Raw genomic sequence first — 13,529 nt, 5'->3', positions numbered from 1 at the left:
TTTAACATTATGAAAAAAAACTGCTACATAGCAGTACCAACATCCACAAATGCGAACAAACATTTGGAAAGAAAGTTCTGCATTGAACATTTTCCCTGTTACTTGAACAGGCACAGCAACAAATCCAAACCCCCACTAGAGGGCAGTGTTTAATGTGATGTATTTTTCCCCCCCATAGCCAGATAACAATGCTGCCCCAGAATCCTTCAAAATAAAGGGTCAATTGTGTCTTCAAACCAACATCTCACATGAACACAGGAAATTCACACATCTAACCTGCGTACCATTAGTCATTTGCGTATCAAATATTCAGAAATCCTGAACTTGTGTCGATGTGCAAATAAAAAGTTATGGTGCTAACTTGTTCCAGCATCTGTGCAAAAATAAACCATTGCCCTAGTTACAGGAACATGTATCTATAAATTAAAAGCTTTGCACATGGGACATGTGTAGTGTCAAAATCTTATTTTGGCAATCTTTCATTATAGAAAAGTCGAGTCAGAGTGGAAACTCAACACGACTGCACAAACCCTGAATGGGCCAACATTTGATTGTAACATCTGGCAGTCACACAAGGCTCAACTTTACAAAACAAAGAAAATTGAGTGCCTCGCTCCTCTGCCCACCGCCCTATAACAAAACACAGGTGCAAATGTAACAAGTATTAATGTAGTGCCTTCAGCATAATAAAGTGTTCCAATGCACTTCACAGGAGAGTTGTATAAAAGCCAAAGAGTTATTCAGACAGATAACCCAAAGCCAGAACATCTTAAAGGAAGGGGGAGTGGCTGCTCCAAAAATCAGACATTTACTTAATGATAAGATATTGTCATTAAACTATTTTGTTTTAATCCTTTTAAAATTATGGTTTTACATCAAAGCCTGCCTCAGAAGTCTATGTTAAAGTCTCATCTTACAAACTAGAATTGTACATTCGGCATGTGCAGATTAAAAATTTTCCTGTATCCACCTGGACAATGTCTGGAAAGGTAGAGAGGTCTCATCCTTGAGGATTTTTTTTTGTTCCCCTGTCCATAACAACACTTTGTGCAAAGTGAATTGTATAAGCATGTTAAAAATGGTGACTTTCATTGTGATTGCTCACAAACATCTGACCAGCAGCAGTGCAATTATGGGTTCCTTGTTTTCCATTAATCATTGTTACGAAGAGCAGTGGTTTTTGTTTTATCAGTGTCACAAGTAGACTTACATTAACACTGCAATGAAACCCCCTAGTCACCACATTCAGGCCTCTGTTTGGGTACATTGAGGGAGAATTTAGCATGGCCAATGCACCCAACTAGCACATCTTTCAGACGGTGGGAAGAAACCCATGGGGAGAACGTGCAGATTCCGCACAGACATTGACCCAAGCCAGAAATCAAACCCGGGTTCCTGGCGCTGAGAGGCATCAGTGCTAACCATCGTGCCACCCAGTTTTCAGCAACGAGGCACGTGGGCTGAGTTACAAAAGCCTTTAAGCCATTGACGATTAAGAAAATGGAATTTTAAAAAAAAATCAAACTTTGAATTAACAAACAGCACCTCCACCCAAAATATTAACAAGTCAGCAACAGACACAGATTCCATTCCTGTGCTTCTAATGTATACATTCACTATCAGCAGTAAAACGTGAGTCACTATCTCATGGATTTACCATTAGGAACTTAAGTCAGCAGGAGACTAAACAATGGCAAAAATGAGACCAAGAAGGAGTAAAATAGTTTTCTGGTTCTTCCCTCCACAAGGCTAGTAGATCTGCTCTTCCCCTCTCACCTCAACCCCTCCACCGAAAGAAAAATCTACAACTCACCATGAGCAATGCCACAAGTGATCTGTTAATATTTTGTATTATAAACTGTATGTTCAATGTCTTTACTGGATTTCTACTCGGTATGAACAGGATAGAAGCAAAGACATGGAACTGAAGTACGCAAGTAATTGGTGTTATGCTAACAATAATAGGACCAGTCCCAAGCATAGTGCATTTATCCAGATTTGGAAGGGAGATTTTGATGGATAGATGTAAAGCTACTACTCAAAACTTAACCATTGCAGTTAAAAGGAATGTCATTATAAAAACACACCCTTGAGAAGTTATGTTTTGGTGTTAAAAGGATATTAATAAAGTACAAATGATTTGAGAAAACCCATTCAGAAGTATGAATTAGACCTTAACATAGTCAATATTACAAACCATTGATAGAAAACACCAAATACAGAAATCTGAAACAAATCTGCAACATCTGTTGCAGTGGCTTTCTCAAACTTAAGGAATATTACACTGCTTAAAACTTACAGTTCCATCTTCCAATTTGAGATAAAGGGTGTGATCCTCTTTCTTGAAATCTTTAATCAGTTCAGCTGCCTTCCATACCTCCTCAGCATCAGGAATCCATACTTTGGTCGACTACAAAAAAAATAGACAACGTCAAGAGTATAATTTTGGGGAAAAAAATTTACTCAGTCAGATCAACTCAAGTGCCTGCTACTTCGAAGCAAAAGGAATACTACTATCATGACACTTGCTCCCTAATCCATGCTACAAATATCAGCAGCGTGTAAACTCTACAGCACACTGTCGGGGATTTTGACAGTAACTTCGCTGCAGTGTTAATGTAAGCCTATTTGAAAATAATTAACTAAAAAAAATGCCAACCTACAAAACAAGAACCTTGGTGCTGAATTCAGCAATGTTCAAATAAGTCAGAAGCTTGTTGATGTAACCTCTACCCACCCCACCATGTATATGATGTGGTGTATATGATACAACACTAGCCTTAGTTTAAACAACAATTTATGGATGTCCAGGTCAAATTCTCAAAAAGCAATTCATAAAATTCTACAGATTTTATTAAAAATAGCTGATTAAGTACACTAATAACAAAACAAAACTTGGCCAAATGAAACCCAGTATATAATTAACTAAGCATCAATGTTGACCTTCCCATTCATATCAATTTTAACCTGGAGGTTTTTCCAAATTCGAGTCAAGTTTTTATCTCCCCCCTCTATCCACCCCGTATGCTTCATATTTCTATATCCCCAGTGAGGCTCTCCTTTTGGCAATGGATTCATTAAATTTCATTTTGCTTCATGGAATGCATGACCTGTTATTTTGCAATGGTTTAAAACCTTGCACAAATGTCTCTAAATTATATTGTTTGATTAAAAACTGAACTGTCAAAACTCAGTTACATGTGAAAAGAAGTTTGATACGATTATTGACTACTCCATAATATAATCTCCATGTCTGAGACAGTTTCCTCCAGGTGCTCTGGTTTTCTCCCACAGTCCAAAAGGTGTGCAGGTTAGGTTGATTGGCCATGCCAAGTTGCCCCTTAGTGTCCCAGGATGCATAGGTTAAAAGGATTAGGAGAGGTAAATGAGTTTGTGGGGTTTAGGGCCTGGGTGGGATCGTTGTCAGTGCAGACTTGATGGACGAATGGTCTTCTTCTGCACTGTAGGGATTCTATAATCAGAATGACACTTGCAGAGTTCACTGGTCACAAGTCTTGCTCGGGTGATTTCAAACTATGGTCCAAAATGTTGACCCAAAGAATTGAAACTATCAGAATTATGCCTGGTCCAAGCGTTCGGTGTGCTGTTGACATATTAGCATATGTTTTCTATAGCCAACACTAATAATGTTCCCCAAATTCAGAGCATTGTTTCCCTTGGATGGATGCCATCCTTTCAGAAGTCACATTTGGCAGGTCCTGTGAGCAAACCAGCATTTACATGAGTCCCCAAAGGGAAAAATCTGAAAAAGGAAGAGAGTGCGCACCAGTAGTTCAGCAAAAAGTAAAATATGGTGCCGACATTAATATTAGAAATGGTGCTGATGCATGAATGAAAATACTTGCTTTTATGTAGCACTTCTCTCAAAAGCCATCACATAGAACAGATTAATGTTCAAGGACAATAATTACTGCAGTCATTTACACACAGTACCCACAGGAATAAGATAACCAGTACTATTAAAAAAGGTCAGGTAGGAATACTGATCTATGCACAAGAACGCTTTTGTTGAGTAACATTATAGGATCTTATGATGTCTATTTCAACAGATGGCAAGCCCGTCTCATCTAACTGATGGCTCCGCCCAGCGATGCAGCACTATTGTGTACCAGTCTAGACTATGTACAGTACTCCAGACCGGAATGAAGTTTGGCTTTACAATCTAGAGATTCAACCACAATACTGAGCATATTTTTAAACATTCATTACTTTGAAGTTGTGTGTGGGAGTGTGGTGCAATTTTGGCAACTGCCACAAAGAACCAAGCTGTGTTACCATAGCAACAAAATCCCATCAGAGCAGCACAAGCTAAGAGAGAGGCTGAAGAGCAATGCTATTTTTGTGTTTATTTAGGATTAACTTGTATACCACCTGCTTGCAATTTCTTCATAAACCATGCGGGATCTCTTCTTTCCTTCTAAGTTTTTTCTTAAAAGACCCCAAATTCAATTGCAACACTTTAGGTCAACAGACATCTACACAAAATAAGATGACAAAGGTGGTAACATCAATGCAGCACCAACATCTCACTGAATCACAGTCCTCAGATGGTGTCCACTTCATCTCAATCCATAAAAATGAGGTGAGAATTTTTTTTCAGCCAGAAAGCGGTGAATCTATGGAATTCATTGCTACAAAAGGCTGGATGCCAGATCATTGAGTACATTTAGCAATGATAGATAGGTTCTTGATCGGTAAAGGGATCAAGGGTTACAGAGGAAAAGCATGATTGAGATAAACTTATCAGCCATGAATGGCAGAGCAGACTCAAATGGGCCAAATGGCCTAATTCTGTTCCTATACTTTATGGTCTTAAGCTGTTGTGGCAAGAATAGAGTGGAAAGCAAATGCCCAATTTTGATGAGTTCCTTCAAAGCATGAAATAGCACAAAACCACTATTCAAAAGAAAAATGAATGTAGCAAATTTTACAGCCATTTGCTGCTATACAGTGATGTAAAAAGGGAACTTTACCCTCCTTTTGTTTATAAATCTGGGGGCAAATGCACACTATTGGGTACAAATTGCACTAGTTACATTACAATGGAAATTTGAACTGAAACTCACGTGTAATCACTGCTCCGTGAATTAGCACAATTGGTCAATGTAATAGAACACTTGCTTCTCTTTTAAAATATTCATTATCTATAATTGGGAATGGTTGCTGGTGTAGTATTAAGGCAGCTAAAAAAGCATTTAGCCCAAATACAAACTAAGAATCTACTCTACCACTGAAAGTGGCTTTGAAACCCATTTAAAACCACTTCTTTTTTTAAAAAATGCCTGTGCATCCAAGGATTTCCACACACCCCGAAGACGCACCCCATGCTCATTATTTTAAAATGGGAATATGGTCAGCTTTGCAAACCAGCTTGAGGCAAAACTTTTAAACCAACATCTAAAAGATTGTTGAAATCAATTTTATGCTTTGTTTATCTGATGTTTAAAGTTCCCCAATCATTTCCTCTGGATCAGCCAGTCCCTCCAAACTACCGTGATAAAATTAAAACTCCATCCGTCAGCCCCTCTTAGTGTGTGCCTAAACTTGCTGGTGAACACATTTTAAAAAAGGAGGAAGTAATTTTGGACCAAAGGAAAATGTCTGACAGCAAGGAACAGAACAGCTAATTAGGGAACCGTAAAGTAACGTTCTGCAAGTGATACCAATTTATGTGGACAATTTCCATGGAGTGCCAAATAGGTATTGTAGATTCTCGCTGCTTACATTGATGGTAATAAACTGCAAACATAACTAGTTTTCATTAAGTCATGCCATTTGGCACTCAAAAGGTGGAAGCGAAGGCATTCATTTGTTCCGTATTTGAAAACGGCAGTTGTACAAAATGGAACTAGTAACCAGGTAATCAAACCATTCCACTGACACCCATCACCTTAAAAAGTTGACAAGTAACAGCAAGGTATATTTCTACACCATGTAGATAGCAATTTTAGTGAACCATAAAGTGAAACATCCACTTTCTGCAGGACCAGTAATAACATGTCAATATATCTTGTCAAATCACATTATTGCCAATATTTTTGAGTCATCATTATGACACAATTAAGGTGACATGTGCACCCAAGAAGTTGAAGAGAAAAATTACAAGGGGTCTCCAAAGTAGCACAGCAAATTTTCAAAGATATTTTCCAAGAAAGTGTTTGCTTAAGTATTTGTTGGAGAGATATTTTAAATTAGGGATTCAAGTCACTAATGAAATACCAGCAATATAAAATACTAGCAATAAGTGAAATGGTTACAGATCAGACTAACAGCTTAACAGGGAAACTGCCTGCACAAAGTTATATATTAAAAAATTGAGATTTAAACAAGTATTTCAGTATTTTATGAAGGTAATTGTGCACTTTTGTGCCAAGAGCAGGCTGCTGCAAGGGATGATGTGACGAAGCCCTAGAATGTGATTCTGACAGCTATGGAAACAATGAAGCCTCAATGTGCAAGTTCTCATCATAAGAACATTAGTAGTAGGAGCAGGACTAGGCCATCTAGCCCTTTGAGCCTGCCCCGCCATTCAATAAGATCATGGCTGATCTGAAGTGGCTCAGTTCCACTTTCCCGCTTTCTCCCCATGACCCTTAATCCCCTCGCCTACCAAAAAATCTACCCGCGTCTTAAATATATTTAGCGAGGTAGCCTCCACCACTTCAACGGGCAGAGAATTCCAGAGATTCACCACCCTTTGTGTGAAGAAGTTCCTCCTCAACTCCGTTCTAAACTGCACCCCCCCCCCCCCTTATCTTGAGGCTGTGCCCTCTAGTCCTGCTGTCCTTTGAGCAGGAAGAACCTCTCCACCTCTACCCTATCCATCCCATTCATCATCTTATATGTCTCAATAAGATCCCCCCTCATCCTTCTAAACTCTAACAAGTACAAGCCCAGTCTATTCAGCCTCTCTTCATAGCTCAACCCCCTCAACTGCAGTATCAGCCTAGTGAACCTCCTCTGCACTCCCTCCAAGGCCAAAATATCCTTGCGCAAGTGCAACAACCAAAACTGCACACAGTACTCCAGCTGTGGCCTCACCAGTGCCCTGTACAGTTGCAGCAAGACCTCCCTACTTTTATATTCAATCCCCCTCACTATGAAGGCCAGCATCCCATTTGCCTTCCTGACCACCTGCTGCACCTGTAGGCTGGGTTTTTGCGACTCATGCACAAGGACCCCCAGGTCCCTCTGCACCGTAGCATGCTGCAGCTTTTTGCCCTGTAAATAGTAGTCCTTCCTACTATTATTCCTGCCAAAGTGGATAACCTCACACTTGCCAACATTGTATTCCATCTGCCAGGTCCTCGCCCACTCGCTCAGCCTTTCTACACCCTCCGCACAATTTGTTGTTCCACTTATCTTTGTGTCATCAGCAAATTTCGACACCTTACACTCAGCTCCCTCCTCCAGATCATCTATATAAATGGTAAATAGCTGAGGCCCCAGCACCGATCCCTGGGGCACTCCACTAGTCACCTACCGCCAATCTGAATAGCACCCATTGATACCCACTCTCTGCCTCCTATTTGACAGCCAATCCCCTATCCACGCTAACACCTTACCCCCAACTCCATGCCCCCTAACCTTCTGTAACAACCTTTTGTGCGGCACCTTATCAAACGCCTTCTGAAAAAAAAAATCGAGAAACACCACATCCACCGGTTCCCCTCTGTCCATCACCCTAGACACATCCTCATAGAATTCCAATAAATTCGTCAGACACGGCTTCCCCTTAACGAATCCATGCTGCGTCTGCTCTATCAAACAATTCTTCTCTTATCAAAGTAAGGGTACTTATAAATAAGGTTTTTTTTTCACACCATCCAGATAAGACAGGTCTCTTGTCAGAATGAGAATGTACATCTGTCTGGTTTAGCCAGTGATATAGCAGGAGTTGGTGGGAATCTTCTTTGACCTTTATAGCTAAGCAACAAGAGAAAGGAGCTTCAGCAATAGAGGGAGGAAGCATCTGGATTCTATGGACTAAGAAAATCCCATAATGTCAGAGGGTAGAATTAATCAGCTAAAGTATGTGACAAGTGTTATTAATGATTGATTTATATTGAAGATGATTTGCCCTAATGAAAAATTAGGATCAATCCATGCATTGTAACCTTAGAGCCTTCTCTTTAGAGGGGCATTGGACTAACCAATGTTATCTGTCCCTTCGATCACTGGTTCATAAAGACAGTTCTTCAAATCAGGACACTGGCTTTAGTGGGTCTTTGTATTGGTAATGCCTAGCCTCCAGAGAACCCCGCAACAGTATTGTGAAATAAACAATTAACCCTCTATATGCAGCACTTATTACCTTGGGCTGTTCACTTTGAGCAAGTTCTTAGAACAAATCTCAAAAGTTGTATAAAACATTCATGAACACATTGCTCAATTGTCAGAAGAACATTAAGGCATGCACACTAGACATGACACCCTCACCCTTAAACTCCAATTCCAATAGTTTGAGGTACGAGTGGTCAACTGAGCAATGTGGTAAGGAAAAATATAAAAGGAAGGCAAAGCAATTTTTCAATATGCCAATAATTAAATTCTGAAGGAGTGAGTGTTCACAATTGTAATCACACCATGAAAAATCAATTTGTGAATGAAACGAACCTTAATTTTTTAATGGCATGTTTAATGTACATCAAATGCACAGGATCTAAAATATGATGTGCACTGTGTATTTGAAAGCCAAATCTCTCAGGAAGATACTGAGTGCTTCTGCAGGAGGATAACTATGAAAAGAAGCTTATCTTTGTGATTAATTGCATATAACTAGTTGTTCAATTTACTCCTTCAGCACCAAAAGTTTCAAGATTATCCTTATCACAAAATCCAGGATGATAGCAATCTAGCCCTTTTCTCTAGGGCTGGTCCAAACACAATCTAGCCCTTTTCTCTGGGGTTGGTCCAAATATATCTGTACCTGGTGACACCTGGCTAGGGGCATGGGGTGACTTATGTGGGGCATCAGTCCAGTTGCACCAACACACCGGCCCTTGTACTCTTGAATGAGAAACAGGCATTCAGCGAAGTCTTAGGCAATGCAAAAGAACAGGTTTTGGCAAGATTACAATCCCATGCTTTCACCTTATGATACCCCAATTGACACATCTCTGCTAGAAATTTCTATTTGCAAAGGAATAGATTATTGCTGCAAGTTCCACCTGAACAAAGCTACTGAAATAGTCATCCTTCAGGAATGATGCCTGAATAAAAAGGTCACAGCTGGATAGAAGAATCATACTGGAAAATGCTAAACTTTTCATTTAACCCAGCTTAATTAGGGTTCTTGATGAAATATAGAAAGCAAAATAAAAACAATTGATTTGTAGAAATAATAAAGTTGTCTGACAACACCAGGTTAAAGTCCAACAGGTTTATTTGGAATCAGAGTGATGACTCACCTGATGAAGGAGCAGCACTCCAAAAGCTTGTGATTCCAAATAAATCTGTTGGACTTTAATCTGGTGTTGAGAGACTTCTCACTGTGCCCATCCCAGTCCAACACCAGCATCTCTACCTCACATGTAGAAATAGAAGGGGAGGTACTTGAATGAATCTTCATGGTTCAACTATCTGATGAGACAAGGGCACTGCACTAAATGGTGGTTTATAAATAACTTGATAACAAACCCATGAATAGATTTAGGACGTAAATGGGAGGAGACAGATACAGATAAATGAAACACTTGCAAGTTAGCTTTGAAGGCTGGTGATGGAATGTTTCTGAGAAGAATAGAACCAATCAGGTAGAAGAGCTTGAGTGGAGATAAGGAAAGGATGATGTAAGGACTGATCATCAACTTTAGAAGGTACATGCAAAAGCTTAAGTAGTTATAGCAGGTGAATAACATTGAAGTAGGTTTTCACACCAAGGTTTTGATGAAGGACACGATGTTTTAGAGTGAAGTAAATCTTTATAGGGAAAATAGCCTCAGCAATAACCCATTCCAGAGGCCTCAATACAATAGATGGTGGCGGTAAACCGGTAAAGATAGATCCATGCTAACACTTGGATAGTTGAGAAGATAAAAAGGACATGAGGGACTGAGGGGAAGAGAGAAATAAAAAGAACGAGTGCATATGCCAGTCATTCCGTCCAATCCAGATTATTTGCTACTCGTCATTGTTGCACATTATAACCAACATGTTATATGCCATCTTAAACGGAATAAATTCAACCATGTTCGTGCCAGTGAATTCTGATTTTAGGTAATTGCAGCAACTCTCCCAACCCTTCAAAGATAATCAGCTTCCTGCATTAGGGTCCACATAGGGGTACTTCCTTGAACCAAAGCTTTTATACATAATAATGGCCATGCAATTTTCCTTTATGCTTGGAGACAGATGTATGTGACCTCAATTCCAAGCATTTCCTAAACAAAGAATCTGGCTGAATCTCTGATTACAAATTCAACTACACAAGAACAGAGTGTCCTTCAGAAGGTTTGTTCACACTGGAAACAGGAAATTTATCACTTTGCACATCAAACTGACTATCTACTGCAATACCTAAATTATTCTTCACTCTCAGGATGCAAATGTCATAGTTAAGACCAGCATTTATTGCTCTTCCCCATTGGCCTTGAGCAGGTGGTGGCGAGCTGCCACCTTGAACCACATGCGATTTAGATGCATATTGCTATAAAGGAAAGGATGTCCAGAATTCTGACCCAGCAAGGAGTGAAGGATTAGCAAAATAGTTCAAAGTGAGGATAGTATGTGACATGGACAGGGTGACCATCCCATTATCTGCTGTCCTTCTTCTAGGTGGTAGAGCTCACGGGTTTGGAAGGTGTCATCAAAAAAGCCTGTGAACATTGCTGCAGTACATCTTATGAATGGTACACTCTGCTGCTATCACGCAGCTAAGAACGTCCATCCAACTCACAGGCACATTCATCCATATGGAATAACCTGCTCACCACTCTTGGCGTGAGTGAACCTACTTCAGATGCTACCGTCAAGATACCATCACAACTGCACAAATTTTAGCATTTCCAACCAACTTTAAAGGAGGTTGGTTGAAACTAGCAGCACAACCACAATATAGCCTGAATAATAACTGCTGTTCTTCAAACCCAAAACATAGAATATAAACTGCCAAAATATCTCACAATTGTCATGCAGAAGTACTGATCTTGAACATTCTGTTTGAAAGGGTGGTGGTGGAAGAAGCAGATTCAATAGTAATTTGGGTATATTCTTGCAAGGGAAAATTTTGCAACGTTATAGTGAGTGGGGCTAACTGGACAACTCAATGACTCAGCACGGGCACAATGGCTTCATTTTATGCTGTAGTGTTTTCCATTACTGTTCTGCAATTTGGACAGGTGCATCTCAGGCAGGCAAAAAGTCCACAAATATGCTTTCAAGCCACTTAGAACATTTCACCTACAGCATCCTGAGGGATGGCCTGGGATCGTAATGAAATCAGATGCCAAATACTGCTTGTAACATGCTGCATGAAAGCCAACTCAAAAACAAAACTATACACTATACTACAGCTGCAGAAAATTCTCAAATTCCACACCCATACCTAACAACTACTGCACATATAAGGAGACAGGTGTCCTTCTGTTTTGGAGATTTCTGCATTCAGCCGCATCAAATTGCAGTCCAAAAGATCACCAGAAACCTGTCTCAATTGTGAACGATTTAGTTCACATGTTGGGTCAGCGCAGTAGTTAGAAGAGGGCTGCTCAAAAAGCAACTAACACAACTATCTTTGAATACAAGACAACATATTAATCCTATGGGATCTCTGAGCGAGTGGCGACTGGTCTTTGAGCAAAGGATATTACCAGATGAAGACCATTCTGATTAATAGATTCTGTACACCAACCCACCCATTTGCCATGAGAAGCACCAACTCCAGCCAACATGACCACCAGGAAGGAGGGCCCCTCCCCATAAGCCAACACCAATGTGCCTTAAACCCAACCAACCGTATCCCCAGCGCCCCGCCCCCCGCCTCCCCAAAACACTGTAAATATCCTTTAGGATACTTTTACACCCAAATATACCATTACTTGGAGGAAGTTATTCTCCCATGGTTCTAAAGAGTATGCAATGTCCACATTTTAAATAATAGCGTCAATTCGCCTTAATTGGATATGTTAAAAGTGCTGTGTAAGTGCAGATTTTTGTTGTAGATGTTGAACACATAGATTAACACGCGATTTTACTTGGACGATACTCCCGTTTTTATTTACTTCAATACGTTTCCTAAAACTTTAAAGATTTTAAATTTTGTTGCATAAATTATTTTTTAAAAACCTCTGATGTGAAAAATCGAGCTGTGACAATAAAATCCAAACACTGAAACTAATTGTTTAAATTATAAAACGTGTAACTACAGATCATTATAATCTCTCCCGGTTTAAAAATACAAAACTCTCTTAAAGCAGGTCCACAGGTCTGAAAAAGTTCCGTTGTACGAAAGCGTTTGGATTCTGGCTAAACTAAGCACTTTTAAGTGAAATCTGTTGGCTGGACTTACCTTAGTGTAAAGTTCAACCAGAGACATTTTGTCCCTACAGACACAATGATGCACTCGCAAAGTGGCTGGGCTGAGAAGAAAACTTTTCTGGGAGTTGTTGATGGATTTTCTACACCTGTCCCAGGCACTGACCTTTACCCGCCCAAACACTAACTCTCTGCACGTGACGGCAAGCACCTGCTGAGGAAGGCACCTCAATCAGCTCACAACAAGATCTTCCTCACCGTCTTGAGGGTCAGAGTTAAGCAGCATTCACTTCAGATAACGGTGTGCAATTCCCCTCCAGTCATATCACGAAGAATGTACTTAACCATTAAGCTCAAGCTTAATTCCCATCAGTTCCATGGAAAAATCGAACAGTCCAGGGAGGGGTCGTCGTCCATCCCGACTGTCTGCCCCTCTACCGCGGCTACATTCGTGGCCAGATGTCCCTGGAGAGGGAGCATGCGGTGTCCACGGGTGCAGTTGACGCCTTCCATGCCCACTGGGCACCACAGGGGCTCGGGTGCATTATAGACCCCGATAATCACATTATGATTTGATGTTTTAAGTTTCCTTTGTACTTCTGTTTGGGCTGTTCCCCCTCCTTTTGGGGAGCTGCCTCTTTTACTTTGTCCCTGAGTTAATTTGAGTTTGTTTATTTGTTTTGCCCTAAAAAACCAGTCTCCGAGGGCATGATGGAGGCCTTCCGTGCCCACTGGGCACTGCAGGAGCTAGGGCGCATTATCCCCCTTTAATCACATTTAAATTTTATGTTTTAAGTTTCCTTTCCACTTTGTCTTTTCTTTTGGGCGCTTCCCCTTCTTTTGGGAGCTGCCCATTTAATTTATCCCCTTGTTAGTTTGATTTAATTTATTTGGTAGGCTCAAAAAGATTGGCAGCGAGCAACCAAGGGGATCATCTGACCTGACTATCTGCCTCCTACCACAGCTACGTTCGCAGCCGGGTATCACAGAACCATAGAATTCCTACAGTGCTAGTCAGCCCATCGAGACTGCAC

At 40.4% G+C, this 13,529-nt stretch overlaps 1 protein-coding gene across 1 annotated transcript in view; it reads right to left on the bottom strand.

Moving 5' to 3' along the window:
• Nucleotides 1–12,556, bottom strand: part of LOC145358906 (unconventional myosin-Vb-like) — a 104,795-nt gene extending 92,239 nt beyond the window's left edge. The window contains exons 1-2 of the mRNA XM_080213279.1: nucleotides 12,530–12,556; nucleotides 2,300–2,410 (exon numbers count right to left, since the gene is read on the bottom strand). Coding sequence (XP_080069405.1) covers nucleotides 2,300–2,410; nucleotides 12,530–12,556 — 138 coding nt within the window. The remainder of the gene's footprint in view (nucleotides 1–2,299; nucleotides 2,411–12,529) is intronic.
• Nucleotides 12,557–13,529: the final 973 nt, after the last annotated feature.

Source organism: Carcharhinus amblyrhynchos, chromosome 26 (genome assembly GCF_965287045.1).
Source record: "Carcharhinus amblyrhynchos chromosome 26, sCarAmb.v2.hapA, whole genome shotgun sequence".
NCBI classification, from domain to species: domain Eukaryota; kingdom Metazoa; phylum Chordata; class Chondrichthyes; order Carcharhiniformes; family Carcharhinidae; genus Carcharhinus; species Carcharhinus amblyrhynchos.
Note: the sequence above shows the minus strand (reverse complement) of the source record. Positions and strands in the feature narration are given on the sequence as shown.